At 56.1% G+C, this 16374-nt stretch overlaps 5 protein-coding genes across 5 annotated transcripts; 2 read left to right on the top strand and 3 right to left on the bottom strand.

The window, feature by feature from the left end:
• Window positions 1-2521: 2521 nt before the first annotated feature.
• Window positions 2522-3167, bottom strand: VOLCADRAFT_99408 (uncharacterized protein; the record flags this gene model as incomplete). The annotated part of the gene is made up of 2 exons (XM_002958140.1): window positions 2522-2537; window positions 2617-3167. 2 exons carry the CDS (start codon window positions 3165-3167, stop codon window positions 2522-2524), a joined length of 567 nt encoding a protein of 188 aa, XP_002958186.1.
• Window positions 3168-3354: 187 nt separating this feature from the next.
• VOLCADRAFT_99407 (uncharacterized protein) lies at window positions 3355-7870 on the top strand (the record flags this gene model as incomplete). The annotated part of the gene is made up of 13 exons (XM_002958167.1): window positions 3355-3404; window positions 3486-3618; window positions 3791-3815; window positions 3979-4044; window positions 4286-4399; window positions 4578-4757; window positions 4854-4991; window positions 5334-5525; window positions 5865-6098; window positions 6345-6447; window positions 6599-6806; window positions 6931-7263; window positions 7472-7870. The coding sequence occupies 13 exons, from the start codon at window positions 3355-3357 to the stop codon at window positions 7868-7870; spliced, it is 2175 nt and encodes a 724-aa protein (XP_002958213.1).
• A 2549-nt stretch (window positions 7871-10419) lies between these two features.
• On the bottom strand, window positions 10420-11892 carry VOLCADRAFT_99406 (uncharacterized protein; the record flags this gene model as incomplete). The annotated part of the gene is made up of 4 exons (XM_002958139.1): window positions 10420-10709; window positions 10902-11165; window positions 11355-11503; window positions 11666-11892. 4 exons carry the CDS (start codon window positions 11890-11892, stop codon window positions 10420-10422), a joined length of 930 nt encoding a protein of 309 aa, XP_002958185.1.
• A 909-nt stretch (window positions 11893-12801) lies between these two features.
• VOLCADRAFT_99405 (uncharacterized protein) lies at window positions 12802-13761 on the bottom strand (the record flags this gene model as incomplete). Its single annotated transcript, XM_002958138.1, has 3 exons — window positions 12802-12845; window positions 12989-13135; window positions 13524-13761. 3 exons carry the CDS (start codon window positions 13759-13761, stop codon window positions 12802-12804), a joined length of 429 nt encoding a protein of 142 aa, XP_002958184.1.
• A 1251-nt stretch (window positions 13762-15012) lies between these two features.
• VOLCADRAFT_77846 (uncharacterized protein) lies at window positions 15013-16224 on the top strand. Its single transcript, XM_002958166.1, has one exon. The coding sequence runs from the start codon at window positions 15070-15072 to the stop codon at window positions 15544-15546; it is 477 nt and encodes a 158-aa protein (XP_002958212.1). The 5' UTR covers window positions 15013-15069; the 3' UTR covers window positions 15547-16224.
• The last annotated feature ends 150 nt before the right edge of the window (window positions 16225-16374 follow it).

The raw sequence follows: 16374 nt of genomic DNA, 5'->3' as shown, positions 1-16374 counted from the left end.
TTGTGTCTGACCGGGACACACGCTTCACAAGCAACTTTTGGAAGGAAACATTTCGCCTGCTAGGCACCCACCTCTATATGAGCACAGCCTACCATCCGCAGACTGATGGTCAAACCGAGCGAATGAATCGCTTGCTAGAAGAGACACTGAGGCACTATATTTCGCCCACTCAGGATGATTGGGACGAACACCTGCCACTCATCGAGTTTGCTATTAATAACTCGAGGCAGAGCTCAACGGGTGCCACCCCGTTTAGCCTTAATGGTATCAAGCAGCCACGTGTGCCGGTTGACTTGCACCTAAAAACCAAAGTGCCTGCCGCTGACCGCTATCCCAAGGTCATGCGCAAACGTATTGAAAACGCAAAACAGTGTCTTAAAGCTGCTCAATCCCGCCAGTGCATTGTCGTCGACAAGCATCGGCGTGCGGTGCGTTTTGAGGTTGGGAACTCCGTGCTGCTCAGCACCCGCAACATCCAGTTGAAATCTCCTGGGGCAAAGAAATTATTGCCTAAGTTTATTGGGCCATATAAGGTTGTCGCCCGAGTGGGAGAGAACGCGGTAAAATTGGGATTACCCGCGACTTCCCGACTCCATCCGGTCTTCCACGTATCCTTGCTCAAACCATTCAAGGACGATGGAACACGACAACCGCCGCCCCCGTTCATAATTGACGAAGAGCCATATTACATGGTTGAGGCACTACTTGACCATCGTGATGTGAAAATCCGAGGTGGAACCGGCAAAACATGTCGAGAATATCTGGTTAAATGGGAAGGCTATGACTCCAGTCATAACACCTATGAACCGGAAGATTCCCTGCGTCAGTCCGTTCCCTTGGCCGAAGCTATTGACGACTATGAACGACGGTTGGCGGCAAAGTCCGGGCAATCTACACCAAAAAGGAAAGTGGTCCTGACCACCCCTCCTTCGGTAGCACCCCGGAACAGCACCCCAGAACAACCGAAACGGAAAGCACCTGCTCGCAAGAAAAGGTGACGCTCCCGGGACGGTTCGCTTCTGAGGGGGAGGGATGTAGCAAGCTACATTTACCTTAGAATATCTTTAAGCTATTAAAGCTTAATCACAGTAACGGTACGGTCCCGTATTTACGAACCATACTCGTTAACTGTACGAACTCACTTTCTGGTACGCTATCACAACCTAGCGTACGACACCAAGACTCCAGGAATGGAGATGGCGGCAGGTGGGCCGCATTTAAGCCACCCAGGTGAAGTGCTTCGGCCAGACACTTAACGTATCACTATACTAGTGTTCAGGGTTCAAGACCTTGCTGTCACCGTTCTCGACGTATGTCTTCGAATCCCGACTTCCCTTGTCTCTTCTCACGCCTAACGCTGGGTCGCCAATCGTGGACGAGACCCTCTACTTCCGCTAAAACAGCTAAGGTAAGAGACGGCTGTTACACACGGGTGGCCCCAGCCCGCGCACACACACACATGCGCTTCTCTTCCTACCAACTGCCTCTCCTCCCTTTGGTTTTTCATATGCGTTCTTGCTATCCCAGTCCTAGCTTCTTCGCGTTTCTGCCGGCGTACACGTCGTCAAATGCGTCATCCCGTTGTCAATTCCGTCATCTCGTACGACACCTTCTGCGTCATCCTGCGTCGCCTTTGCATTCTTTTTAGTCCCTGCGTTATCTTCCGCTTTCACAGAGGTTCTTTAGGCCTTCTTATTCCCAGCTTCCCCGGTCAGCCAGCTTAATACTCCCTTTCAGCGGCATTCGCATGCGTTTCGCTCGCTGCTCACAAACCTTGCCACCTCTCTGCCTCACATGTGCCCTTGCCTCTGCCGCTTCTGCTGCCTGGCCAGGTGAGTCCGAAGGAGGTTCGAGCTTTGTCGGTTTATCGCGTTGCGTCGGTCGGCTAGCCGGACTAGGATAGTCGGGTCGGTCGCGCGTTGTTTTGGGGGGTTTGGGAGGAGCACTTGCATATCACCAGCTGTTTATTACCAGCAGCTTATCAGCCGGATTTGCTACGATCTCGTAAATGCCGCCGCCAGGCCGGCGGCAAATATCCTTTTCCAGCTTACGTCAGCACTACTTTTTCGCCGCCTGTTTTTCGCCGCCTCTACACCTTCTTCACGGCTTCGTTTTACGGCTTTTCTTCCGCTCTTACTTTAGTCTTGGCGGCTAGGTAGGTAGGTTTACGCGGTCGCCCACCCAGCAGCCTCATATGCCATAAAATCTTCCCCCCTCCCCCTCCTCCCCCTCCTCCCCCTCCCCCTCCCCTCAACTCCCCTCCTCCCCCTCCCCTCCACCCCCACCTCGGCTCCGCAACGAAACATGCTGCCCATGGTGCCCAACAAGTACGGGTTCGTACAGAACTGGGGGGGGCCGTGGAGGGAGAGCAAGACGGGGAAATCCCGGGTGAGGACTGGGGGGGGGAGGCGGCGGCAACCTCATAAGGCTTTCCCCGGCTAGCCATAAAACACACATATATAAAACATTCACCTGCTCTGTAGCCACCAGCCTTTATTCCACGTAAATATGGTGTAACATCTTACCTGTCGACCCTTCTGAGTGCGAATGCACGAATTTGGCAATGAATGCATACTTCCCATGCGTGTCGTACACCATACTACCGTACTTCCGTACCTGTCTTGCGCGTAATCGTAGCCGCTTGCCGCGCGGGCCCATGGATTTCGTGTGGAGGAAATGACGTAATAGGAGTTCCACATGGCGTCGTGGGTAAGTCCGCGCGCCTCCATCTCCTCCTCCGAAAATGGCTTCATACACATGACTTTCTGGGATTTGCACGCGGTCTTGAATGTGTCGAGCACGGTCGTCGAGGCTGCTTTGCGGTTGCGGATGAAGATCAGCTTGTAATCGTGGTTGACAAAGACGCCGCATCTGTAGGACATGGGCGCTGGCACCGTGACGTTCTCCCGGTAAACCACCTTGAGTAGTAGCCAGTCACGGAAGGCGCTCTGGTTAAAAAGCTTCTCGTCATAGCGTTCGGCGGGCAGAGGACCAGACTTCGAGTCCGTCGTTGGGAACAGGGAAGGTCCGTTCCTGGAACAGGCGCGGCCATGTTCCCGGAACAGTACGGCTATCACATGGAACAGGAACACTTTCCTTTGGAACAAGCCCTTTCTTTCATTTTCTTTCACACGTTTGTGTGGCTTCTTTGTCCGTGGATAGTACATGACAAATAATGAACGTTTCACCTTCAAACGCGCAAGGCGCGCTTAAGGCAACTCGCTTCGTCTTCCCCGCCATTCCCACGCGCCTATTGTATAAATGGAGCAATTTTGGCCTATTTATTGGTGTGAAGCAAACAGCGAAGGCGCGAATTGACTGGCCTGACGTGACCTTACCTGACTAGGCCTAGAGATGGAACCGCCCGGGCGGCAATCGGCGCGGTTAAGAGAAAAAGCGGAAAAGTGACACCAACACCAACAACAACAACTAGCGCAGGTTCAGCCGACCTCCAGCATTGCGTCGGGTCGCCCTTACAATCTCAGGATTCGCACTCGTCCCGACGCCGAGGAGGAGACCGAGGAGGCCAAGTCGACGCAATCTTCAACATCCAATCAGTGGCAGATGTTTCGGTCGCAGCTGGCCCCCAACCGCCCTCTTCATGCTGACGAGCCCGCTGTCAGTCTAAGCTGACAGATCCTGAAGGTACACGCCAAAATCATGGCCTCCCACGTTATCACCCTTGTTGTATCATGTTGTAATGGTCATGCGTTCTGTAGATGCTACCACGATGAGGGGATACCTAAAGGGCGCATGTGACCACACCGCCCGGCACCCTGTCGACCCGCAGCTGCCCGACGCCCTCCTTGGAGCGGGTAAGACTCACACAACTCACTATTTGCGGCGACCCCACACATCATTGTCCACCCTAGATGTCCTATGATGCCATACCGATGTCTTCGAGGTGTCTGCGATGGAAGCAATCCTGCATCATCCAATTTCCTTGCACCTGCGCTCGTGCTCTTGGCTGTCATGCAGGTGGCCCCGGGCTTGAGGACCATGTGTCTCCGCCCCAGTCCACGGACCTTCCTGCCGGCAGCAACGGTAAGGTTCCATTTGCATCCCTGGCAGCAGTTAAAGTGTGATACCTTGCGATTGCGCTGAGGGGCAACAAACTTTACACCCTTGGAACCTTTCACCCTGAGCCACAGCCTGTGCAGCAGTCGTAGCCCCCACTAGGCCTTGAGGTCATAACACTGCAAGGGCAGGCTGTCCAGAGCACCACACACGGATGGGCCGTTTACAGCATTCACAATGCTCCTCCCCCCTGCACCCCTTCTCACAGACGGGCTGAGGAACGTCCTCAATAAGCAACTCCTGGAGTTAGAGGAGATGTTATTAGAATCCAACCAGGAGAAGGAAATGGCAAAACAAGCTAGCGCCTGTTTCCCTCCGGCCGGTGAGTTGCTCTCGTCACCCTCTAGAAGGCAAGGCTGCCCACCCATCCCATTCCGCGATGATAGCCTTTACTTAGCGGCGTTCTTGGACGTGACTATGGCGCCTCCGGTCCTATTGTTTCTTAGTTTGAATTCCGCTGACATGTGCCCTGCCCTGCCCGCCCCCTCCCTTCAAACAAGGATACTACCAAAGCATCGACGGCACACTTTGCCGCCTGGCTGGAGGCCAGGCACAGCAGCCGTCGCGGCGGGCGGGCGGTGCAGCGGCTGGCGGGGTGCTGGCTGGCGGGCTTTGGCATTCTCTCGGTGACATGCTCGCGGCACAAATCAAGTGCGGTCCCATCGGCCTCAGTATGCAAGGTGGGCTGCAAGGCGGGGACGGCGGGAGGGAGGGAGGGAGGGGGTCCATCATTGTTAGCGACAGCGACGACAGCCCGCCCCCTCGTGTGGCGGGAGGACAGCACCAGCTGTCATCGCGGTGTGCGGGAGCGTCTGGAGCGGCGGGGCTGGCGGGTGGTGCAGCGGCGGCAGCGGCTGGTGGTGCATCGGCTGCCTGGCCTTGGCCCCCCATCAAGCGGGAGCCCGACATGCAAGGTGAGCCGCAAGGCGGGGACGGCGGGAGGGGTTTAGTGGCATGCCACCGCCGGTTAGTTCTACAGAAGCGTGCGCTTGCAGGATGAGTACTTGAGACAAGGGGCCTTGCAGCCATGTGTTGAAGCGGTTTCTCTGGAGATCTGATATGGGTGAGGCACTGCACCAGCTTGCACCTGTCGCCTCCTTGCCCACGGAACCACCACCAAGCCATGTGTGCTCCAGCCGCTGCGAGATGTAGAGACTAATTTGCAAGGATGCTGCCCATCCAAGCTCCCATGCCTGGCCCCCTTTACCTACCTAACGTCCTCGCCCACCGCACCCCCGCCCCCCCCCCTCCCTCAGAGGCCATCATCGTTAGCGACAGCGATGACAGCCCGCCCCCTTGCATGGCGGGAGGACAGCACCAGCTGTCGTCGCGGTGTGCGGGAGCGTCTGGAGCGGTGGGGCTGGCGGGTGGTGCAGCGGCGGCAGCGGCTGGTGGTGCATCGGCTGCCTGGCCTTGGCCCCCCATCAAGCGGGAGCCCGACATGCAAGGTGAGCCGCAAGGCGGGGACGGCGGGAGGGGTTTAGTGGCATGCCACCGCCGGTTAGTTCTACAGAAGCGTGCGCTTGCAGGATGAGTACTTGAGACAAGGGGCCTTGCAGCCATGTGTTGAAGCGGTTTCTCTGGAGATCTGATATGGGTGAGGCACTGCACCAGCTTGCACCTGTCGCCTCCTTGCCCACGGAACCACCACCAAGCCATGTGTGCTCCAGCCGCTGCGAGATGTAGAGACTAATTTGCAAGGATGCTGCCCATCCAAGCTCCCATGCCTGGCCCCCTTTACCTACCTAACGTCCTCGCCCACCGCAATCATCGCTCTCCCACCCCAGAGTCCATGAATATCAGCTACAATAGCGTGCCCCTTCGTGTGGGAATCGGCCGGCAACAGCAATCATCCCAGCGTGCAGGTGGTGCAGCCACGGGGCCGGCTGGTGGTGCAGCGGCGGGTGGTTCAGCGGCTTGTCCGGCGGGTGGTGCAGCGGCTCGCGGGGGAGCAGCGGGAGCGGCTGGCGGTTCAGCGGCTGGCCGGGCTGGGCCCATCAAGCACGAGCCCTGTGCTCAAGGTGAGCTGCAAGGTGGGGACTGGGGGAGGGGTTTGTGGCATGCCACCCTAATTGCCACCCATCCTGTGCCATTTCGTTGGGGAACGGAGCGATGGGGAAAGACCCGTCCCGTAGTGTGTACTGTGTACGGAGCGGTCAGACTGTGCACCGATTACTATTAGCAATTCTGTGAATGTCGTCCTGTTTGCCTTTCGCCTCTTGCTTCGCCCTTGCAGATTCCAGTGTGATTCATGCATTCCCGACCAGGACTGGCAGAGAATGACGGCCGGCCAGTGTTGTCTCCTGGGGCTCATACGGGAAGGAGAGCGTGTCAAGTCAGAGCTGATCAAGCAGTTCCAGGCTGCTGGTGGTGAGCGGCAGGCGGTGTACGACCAGCTGGAGCCACAACAACCTCGGGTGCAGCCCTCCACAGGCACTGCCGCCGCAGGCCCGTCCAGGCCCGCGACATCGTGACGTTTTCCTATGTGCGTGCCCGCTGCACCCGCTCCCGTGCCCTCTAGGAACACCACCACATGGGTGGCGGAGACCGGTGTAGCCGACGAGTCCATTGCAGCCTTCTTCCGGGCCGTTGAGGACGGTGTTGCCCATTTGCATGCACGTCAACGAAAAAGCATGCTTGTGTACAATGAGGCATGGAAGAGGTACAAGCACGGCAAGCCACTCAAGGCCACACTCGACTCGAAGCACAACAAGATCATGCAGCTTCAGGTCAGTGCATAGGCATTGGTCGTTTCTGGTTTCTGATGCCTTCTGAGTGTCACTGCTGCTGTCGTGTATGAGACTTATTCACCACACACACGTGTCGGATCGTTCCCGGCTGTGTACTCCGCAGATTCAATACCTGGCTTTTTTCCTGGAGTGCCTCTGGGCCCTCATGATGCACCCACCGCCCAACTCGGACGAGTGGTGCAACCCGACGAGGTGGTGTTTCTTTTACCACGTCGCAGTGGAGGGTGCCTGCCACTGGTCGCCCCAAAATCACATCGGCATTCTGAACATCGCGCTGCTATACATGCCGGTCAGCACTATCAACACACCAGACGACAACAGCTTGCCGGCGCTGTACAGGGAGGTGGGCTTCATGGTAAAGGGCCAGAAGGACACCAAGAAGCCCTTGAGCCAGTACAATACATTGCAGGAGGTCTTGGCCGGTCTGGAACTGAACGTGGACGGTGTACTTCAGAAGCACAAGGCAAGTGCAACTGCACCTAGCCGGTGGTGCCCCTTTTGGACGTGGATGGCTTTGGATTTAGCCCTCTTAGTGATCCCACTTCCCACTAGCTAGTGTGACTCGTAAAGACTTTTCTCTGTCGGCATCCTACAATCCCAACACCAGGCCCTTTAACCGTGGCCTGTTTCTTGTCTGCTTTTAGGTGACCGAGCATGTGGACAGCGTGCTCGTGGGGCTGCCGTGGCCGCCGGGCTGGCCTGTCGTCTGGGGACCCCAGCAGCGTGGCACTGATGGCGAAAGGCTCGTCAGCACGTTCTCCGTGGTTGTACTGGATGGGGGTCTGGCGCGCCCAGCGAGCCTACTCGGCTCGGGCAAACTGTTCAGCAAGATTCCGTATGTCAGCGCACTGCGGGTCTTCAAGGACAAGGCGACAATCGTGGAGATGGAGGTCTATGCACGCAAGAACGTGCTGTCCCTGCGCAAGGAAGATGCCTGGTGGTCGACGCCTTGCAGCGACCCGTCTGCCTGGGAGCCCCCGGCCCTCCCAGGACCGGACAAGGTGTACAGCGAGGTCTTCAAGCTGACGGGGCTGGCCGACTGAGGTGTAAGCAGCAATGTTTAAGTTTCCGTCGGTGAGGCACAGGGCTTGGCGTGCTGCTACACTCATACATGCAATGTTCGCAGCCAACTTAGGAGTCTGCCGTAGCACATTGCGCACCTAAGCCGACCGTGGTGACCGGCTGTGGTGATAGCGTTGGAGGTGCTTCGGGCTCGGGATGTGGCGGTTGGCAGACGACGGAGGAGGATGTGCTTGGCTGTATGCGTTACTAATGACCGGCACCGCTTGTAGGTTGCCTGCATTTAGAGGGTTTTGTATTTCCATCCAATCAGACTTTTCATGGTGGTATGGGGCCAGGAGACGGTTGTTGGTTGGACTTGGTATGTCTGAGAGGGTTTGCATACTGTCCACAGTGCCTGCATCGTTTCCAGGACTGAACCAAAGATGATGGAGGAGGATGTGCTTGGCTGTATGCGTTACTAATGACTGGCACCGCTTGTAGGTTGCCTGCATTTAGAGGGTTTTGTATTTCCATCCAATCAGACTTTTCATGGTGGTATGGGGCCAGGAGACGGTTGTTGGTTGGACTTGGTATGTCTGAGAGGGTTTGCATACTGTCCACAGTGCCTGCATCGTTTCCAGGACATAGGGGTCCCTGTTCCCAGCGATCTAGTGAGGCCAATTACGAACAACAGAAATTTTCGCGGGATCAGGTTTGACACCGTCCGCAGAAACGATATGACCAAGGAAAGAAACAGACGACTTGAAAAACTCACACTTTTTAAGCTTACAGTAGTAACGATGCTTCTCCAAGCGGGCTAACATGGCAGCACAATGCTCCACGTGTTCGTCCGGAGTACGAGAAAACACGAGGATATCGTCCAAGTAAACCATGACAAACGGCAAATCTGCAAAGAATGGGGTCCTGGTGAAGCAGCTGCGCGCGTTTCCAAAGCTCGTATGGTGCTGTGGCAGTTGCCGAAGTACGTTTGCGGGAAACAGGAAGGGGGCCAGACTGGAGAGAGATGTGCAGCGGCAGCTTGTATATTGTGTGGAGTCAAAGCGAGTTACAGGTCGTTTGTCGCAGGGCGGAATGTACTTGCAGTCGTATCGTCGCGTGCGTATACAAGAACAACAACACGGACAACGCGTATACGGGACACGTCGCGTCCGTCCTCTGCTGTCATATAGCAATGAACAATGAGGCGTAGGTACAAGTCTTCTTTCGCGCTAGGATGGAAATGCCAGAACAAGGAACAGGATGGGTGAACTCGCACGCTCCCAAGCCTGCCCCCAAGCACGCGACGAGCCAACGAGAGAGAGCAGTGCAGTGTCATATCGTAATCTGAGTTTAGTCGAAGCGAGTTACAGGTTGTTTGTCGCAGGGCGGAATGTACTTGCAGTCTTCGCTTCACGGGCGTCTACACGAACATCAACAGCAACAACGCGTGTACAGTACACGTCGCGTTCGTCCTCATCTGTCTTACAGTAACGAAGAATAAGTCGTAGGTACAAGTCTTCGCGCTAGGACGGACATGCCAGAACAGGAAACATGATGGGTGAACTCGCACACTCCCAAGCAAGCCCCCGAGCATGCGACGAGCCGACCTAGGAGCAGCGTTCCCCCCCCCCAACGCTAACGCAAGCGCCCCCCCCAAGCGCTGTTGTCCGTATGGGCACCAGCCGCAGTTCACAAACGAGTCATTGTCGGACATGTATGCAAAGCGTATACCAGAACAACAACCAGAACAAGGCGTATACGGGACACGTCGCGTCCGTCCTCTGCTGTCATGTAGCAATTAACAGTCAGGCATAGGTACAAGTATTATTTCGCGCTAGGACGGAAATGCCAGAACAGGCCACAGGATGGGTGAAGTCGCACGCTCCCAAGCCTGCCCCTGAGCACGCGAGGAGCCAACCTAGAAAGGAGTAGCGCCCCACAACGGACCAACCCCCAAGCGCTGGTGTCTGTATGCGCACCAGCCGTAGTCCACAAAGGACACCATAGGCTGAGAGAGTGCCGTACGTGTCAGGTCTGTACGTCGGGTAAGGTTGAGGATGAATATCATGTGCTCATGGAGTGCGAGGCGTATACTGAGTTGCGTAATAGGTTTCTGATTAACGTTGAAGACACTGATATGCGCAAGGTATTTCTTAATACCAATCCGAGGAAAATCGCTACTTTCCTTACTGAGGTTTTTGATGAGCGTCAACAGCGTGCTCTGGAGCCTCACGGCTCGTGAGGGCACCTGCCGCGTCGGCGGCGGAAATACTGTAACCACAATGACAATGACAATGACAAAGGAGTCATCGTCGGACATGTATGCAAAGCGCTAGGACGGCAATGCCAGAACAGGCCACAGGATGGGGGAACTCGCACGCTCCCAAGCCCGCCCCCATGCACGCGACGAGCCAACCTAGAAAGGAGTAGCGCCCCGTCTCCCCACCACGAACGCAACGGACCAACCCCCAAGCGCTGGTGTCCGTATGGGCACCAGCCGCAGTTGACACACGAGTCATTGTCGGACATGTATGCAAAGCGCAGCACGATCGTGCGTAAATACAGCAGCCACTGCTCAACGTCCAGAAGGCTAGCGCGGAAATGGTCGGGACATCATGCGGCAAGTGCCCTGTTGCTGTGTCGGCTGGGCAAGCGCGGCTGGGGCGCCGTCATGTTGGACTGTCCCAGCGGGCGGCGTGTGGGCGCGACCGGCCCGTTGCCGGCTGATCGTGTAGAAGGCCGGGCTGGCGGAAGGCGGCCCTCGCAGCACATTGTAGCCGTCCGGCCCGCAGCTTTTGAACTGCGCGATGTAGAGGGCCTCCATCTTGTCGGCCAGTGCAGGATTGGCGGTGGACATGAGGCACGTGAGGGTGAAGTGGTCTCTGAAGGGTTGGTAGCGGTGGGCGTCGTCCATCATGCGGGTGGGTGGGTTGCAGGCATGAGCTTGGAAGCGGCGGTGTGGATGCTTGGATTGGCCGACGTACACCCTTCCGGTCGGTGCGCATGTGATGGTGTAGAGTCACGTGCGGGCAGGGGCACTGGACTCGGGCTCCGCGGGGCTGCCAGCCGCACGTTTGGCTGGTGTTGTGGAGGACAGAAGGGCGCCCGACGCTTGCGCCTGCTGAGCAGCGGTCAGCACGGACAGCGTGAACTCTTGGTCCGCTCTGAGGATGGTGCCGGCGTCCATCCCGTAATCGTAAATTAGTGCTATGGCGGTATCCGCGCGCAGGCTGCCGGCCACCGTGATCCACAGCTGCATGACGGCCGCGTGCGTGGCCGTCGCCCGGTCCGGCATGTCTCCATCGTGAATTATGGCCGTGACGCTGTACAAGAACGCTGCATGGGCATGGACGACGGGAGGGTGAAAGTGTGGGTGGCCGGATGGTGGGGCGGAAGTGACGGCATGCAGGGGCGGGGCATGACAGGTAAGGACGCTGTGGTTTCATGGCCGGGCAGATGGGAAGCGGGCAGGGGGGACGGCAGCTGGCGCAGGCGAGCGATGGGCGGCTACGTAGCAAGACTTACTGCTGGCGGGCTTGGCGCCGTGCTGCGCCTGGAACTCGTCCTTGTGCTTGCGGCCCTCGGCCAGGAGCATATTGAATTCGGCGTTTGTGTAGTGCGCGTGGAGGACGTCCTCATCGTGACATCCCATGCCTCCCAAGAGGAGTTGCTGCCTGCAGGTGCAAGGGGCAGCAGCAGGGCATGCCAGGATGGACAGCATGTTGCATGTGACAGCTGGAGAGGCGCGTCGGGGCGCAGCATGCAAGGCAAACGTTATGTTCGGCAGGGTGTTGCACGGCATGGTGGCTACTAGTGCCTGAAGATGAGGCGCGTACCTGAAGGTGAGGGGCCGTCTCGGCGCCCCAGCAGGCGAGGAGCGATCGTGCCCTCCGCCGGTTGGCGACGCCGCGGCTAATTGCGCCCACAGGTCCGCAATGTGGAGGGGTGGCTTGGCGGCGGTGCCCACAGTGGAGCCGGACGGCAGGCTGGGCGAAGGTGATCCGTATGCGCCCATGCTGGTCGGCGCAAGTGCGGGAAGAGGTAGCTGTGGTTGTCGGGCCATTTTGGGCGGCATTCTGCTGGAGGTTACAAGAGCAGAGCAGGTGGTTGCGCAGGAAAGTCTGGCTGGCTGCCGTCCGTAAAAGTGAGGTCGGTCTTAGAGCAAAAAAATGCAAACAGCAATTGGTATGAAAAAGAAGGCGACACAGGCAGGCATTTATACAAGTCGCGGCATCGTACAATCTGGACGCTTGAAGGGGAGGGGACCGGGCGGCCGGAATCGGACGGGCGACGGAGCGCGGTCTGTACGTCTTCACATGGGGTGGATGGGCGACGGCAGCAGCGGCAGCCGGTGGGGTGCTTGGCGAGGTCGCTTGCGGAAACGGATAAAGTGCAATGGATATGGCAGGTGGTCTTTCGGAAATGCGAAAGTGGCACGCTGCGTCCAGCACAGCGATAAGCTGCTGCAAGCCATGAGTGCCGAGAATGTCGCCTGCACGGGTGTAACAAGGTTTCTGACAGTATGGATGATTAAAGTATGTAATGTAGTGCGTTAGTTTGTGAGGAGACAGGACTGGGGACATGGTGTTGAAGGCGCTGCTATTTCCGAAAGCCTGCCCCGAAATGTTTGTAAAGGGGCTGCATCGCCCAGCGCTTCCATGTTGTCGCGCCCGGTGGAAGAGGCCAGGCTGGCAAGCCAAGGCGTAGCTGTCCGTCTCCGGAAGTAGGGACGTCAACGTCCAGGGTGATGTATTACACATCAAGTCAGCTACGTACAAATCCGACGCACTTCCATACCGAACACAAATTCTATAAGGCCAAGGTGCCAGTAGCCGGGACGCAAGCACCACACAGGGGGTGTGTAAGGGCACGTGAATCGGTCGCGGGTTCGTGCAGCCTGCATAGCAGCACATAAGCAGTGGTGCCCCGTTACCAAGTTTCGTGTTGACCTGGAGGAAGGTGCCTGAAGCGCCTACAGAGCAGCCCAAACCGTATTCCTAGGAACTGCAGAGAAGCCTGAGACGCCAATCACATGCCCACATTGGCAGGCGTTTACCAGTGCCGCAGGACGGATTTTAGGGTTTTGTGCGAGAGGCTGCTTAACTTCAGCAAAGCCCCAGACACTCGCGAATCACATGCCCGCATTGGCAGGCGCTTACCAGTGCCGCAGGACGGGTCTACATTTCCTACATGATCGCGGGTTGGTTGTGAATCGATGAGCATGGACATCGTGTCGGCTGTACCGCCGTCACACACCGAGCCTGCCAGGGGATGGGCTGCACGGACCACTTCTGCACCATGCGGACCTGTCGGACAGGGCAACATGCATCGGACGATTCAGCAGGCGTTGTAGCTCAATTTCACACGGTTGACGCTTGCAATACACCTCATGATCGCACCAATCACAGTCGCCAGGATTGGAATTGGCATCCTTTCTGATACTTACTCGCTGAAAAGAGGCGGACTAATGTGGGCTCCTACCATATGAATGGTCGTACGCCACTACCACGGCCATGACCCGACCTATGCAACCCCTTGGTTCTTGCCTTACCACGTAAACGCTGACCGGCACTCGTCGCCCAAAATTGCGACGCGTCTTCATCTGCAATGGCACTTGCATGCTTCGTTGATTGTTTGAATGTTGAGAGGCGACCCCCGTTTCATGTCGTGCTCGGCAAGCCTGCCACCGCGTACCGGATATTTTGGTGATGTTAAAGAGACGCTGCACCTCGGCTTGCGTCCGCAATGCGTACGATGCTCGACCGCGCCGTCCAAAGCTACATGTTCCCAACTGAAGACAATCCCGGTGGTTGTTCAGCAGCTTTTCACCCTGCTGCTGGCTCAAGTCCTTCCGTAGCTGCTGCAACACGGCTAACGCAGGCACGGCCGTATGCTCTGCAAAAAGCTGTTCCACGCCATCAGCGGCGTCCATGTTACTTACATGGCTCTGAACCACTTTCCAGATTTTTATGTTTACCTACTTCTGTGTTTGTATAATTTCATTCGTAAGTGTGTAGCTTGACTTTAGTCGGAACAAGGTGCTGTATGCGCTCCGCTACAGAAAGCAGGCGTCTTTTTGCTTGCACAAAAGTGCCGCTTCGCCAGACGCTTCCTCTTCCCTCGGCCGTTTCATGCGCCCAGCCTTGCAAGTTACGTTGTTTGCTGTCGGTGCTTTCACTTACTGCAAAGCAGCCACCCACATTTCCGGCCTGCATGCCGCGTGCGACTGTGGCCAACATGCCTACTGCGCAACGCGCTGGCACACCTCGTCCTTTTTCGCCAAGAACATTTATATACACTTGTACACGCGCATTTTGCGAACCGAACGCGCGCATCCGCGCGGTAAAATTCGCGCCTGGCTTTTGGGGCATCTTGTACGGAGGCTTTATTCGGCACAGTACGACCGGACACATTTGTGCGAGGGGCTGCTTAAACATTTGATTCATGGCAGTCTGGAACACCGCAGGGGCGTTAGTCAAGCCAAAAGGCATAACCTTGTACTGATAATGACCAAAAGGAGTACGGAAAGCCGAACGTTCACGTTCTTCGAGGCGCAAGGCAATCTGGTGATATGCCTGCGTCATGTCGAAAGAACTAAAAAAAGTTGCACCCGAAAGACGGTCAAGGATATCATCAATACGAGGAAGAGGATACCGATTTTTCACAGTAATGCGATTAAGACTTCGGTAATCAATGGGCGCCAGCTCAAGAGGGTCGCCGTACAGAAAGACATTGGACAGTTTTGCTTAATTTTTTACAAAGATCACCAGTAGCAATAAGGCATTCACCATTTTTTCTGTCTCACATTTTGCAGACTGGAATGCCGCACGTCGCTGTCGCTATCGCACATGCAAGACCGAAGCAAATATTTCTTCCTATAGTAAGCGCATTACTATTATTACTATTTGAACTACTGTGTTCTTTGTGGCTTGAAGGAATGCTATACCGTTGACATGACAGACTCGACTTTGTTCGGGTCGAGTTTCTTCACGTTCGCCAACCCTACCAAATTGCTGGTGTTTAAGAGAAAAAGAATGTTGTGCTGGAATTGCGAGCAGCACGCTGGCAAGAAATCGGTTAGCATCGCTCCAGGGCGGCACCTCGTCTGGGACAGGTGTCCGCGCGGGCGTGCAGAGGTATACTATATAGCCAAATCATCTATACGCCATATATTTCGGATCATTACCTATTAGACGAGACCCCGGCCTATAGGCGACTAAAAAGTTTACAGGGGCCCACCATGGCGCGCCACTTCCAGGGCGCAGTCGACAGGCACAACTATTACAGGGCACTCCACGGAGCACCAAGGCTGATGTGGTCTCCAGAGCTGGCCTACGACGCCGCTGCGTACGCTGTGGTCGCCGCTAAAAATTACCATGCTGGGAGGGGCCTCCAGCACGCCCGCAACCTGCAGCTGCTAGACCAGGGCGAGAACTTGGCAGCGGGGCACGCCTCGGCTGAGGAGGCCGTGGACAGCTTCTACAGCGAGGTTGAGCTCTACAACTACTACAAACCGGGTTTCAGCACCATAACCGGGCATTTCACACAGGTCGTGTGGCAGGGCAGCACCCAAATCGGCATCGCCGAGGTTGATCGTGTGTATGTCTTCAGGTACCGGCCGGCCGGCAATGTATGTGGCACCTTTCAGGACAACGTGCTGCCTCCTGACTTCCGTGCCCCCAGCCCTATGGCAGTCCGGAGACGTCAGGCTTACTAGCTACGGGGCAGTTGTCTGGACAGGTTACTCGCCAGCTAGAAGCTTGGTAAATGTGCAACCTTGAAAGTGTCATAATTGGGCACAGATATGCGCGCTGAGTGTGTCAAATGTTGTGATGAGGTTAGTTAAAATGTTTGCCATCCAATATGAGTGTAGGGAGGCATTATTTGTCCTGATGATTTGCTCTCTACCTACGGCCATTTGGCAGTCCGGAGACGTGTAGCGCCTAGGCTCAGCAGCTACGGGACAGTTGTCTGGACGAGGTTACTTTTGACGTGCAGTCCCGAAAGCACATTGGTAAGCATGAATATAGCCGGTGAATTTATCATAAGTGAAATTTAGGTTACTTAGGGTGTTTGCCACTTGTTTTGGTGCTCCGATGTAAGATGACCATTGGTAGTTATGGTCATGGCCCATAGGAGCGCCAGTTGTTCCAACACTAAGTAGAATATGTTTCATGAACAAATAAGAACATAGGCAAGGTTACCCGAGGCCGACGTTGATCGACCTGGTCGACCAGGTCCGCCAATGTAGTGGGTCCATGCCACAATATCCGAAATTCGGCTGAAATCATGTCAACCTTGTAAGGCCTAGGTTTACTAAACAAAATTACGGCCGAGGAGGTTTCCATGCTATGGGCTGACATAACCGCTCATGTAAGGCTTTGGCTATTATGGCTTCAATGTCCTCTCCATCAAACAAACATCGGGGTCCTGGTGAAGCAGCTGACCGCGTACTAAAGTATATAAATCCCTATGGCAGCCAAACGACGTGTTACGCCCCCCCCCCTAGAAACTGGACTAGTTACTCCTGAGACGGGTTACTGCC

The sequence above is a fragment of the Volvox carteri genome (genome assembly GCF_000143455.1).
Source record: "Volvox carteri f. nagariensis unplaced genomic scaffold VOLCAscaffold_87, whole genome shotgun sequence".
Lineage (NCBI taxonomy): Eukaryota > Viridiplantae > Chlorophyta > Chlorophyceae > Chlamydomonadales > Volvocaceae > Volvox > Volvox carteri.
The sequence above is the reverse complement of the archived record's forward strand: the minus strand, read 5'-3'. Positions and strand labels throughout refer to the sequence as shown.

Coding starts and splice junctions, on each gene's coding strand:
- VOLCADRAFT_77846 (XM_002958166.1), top strand. CDS start 15,070: ATGGCGCGCCACTTCCAGGGCGCAGTCGACAGGCACAACTATTACAGG.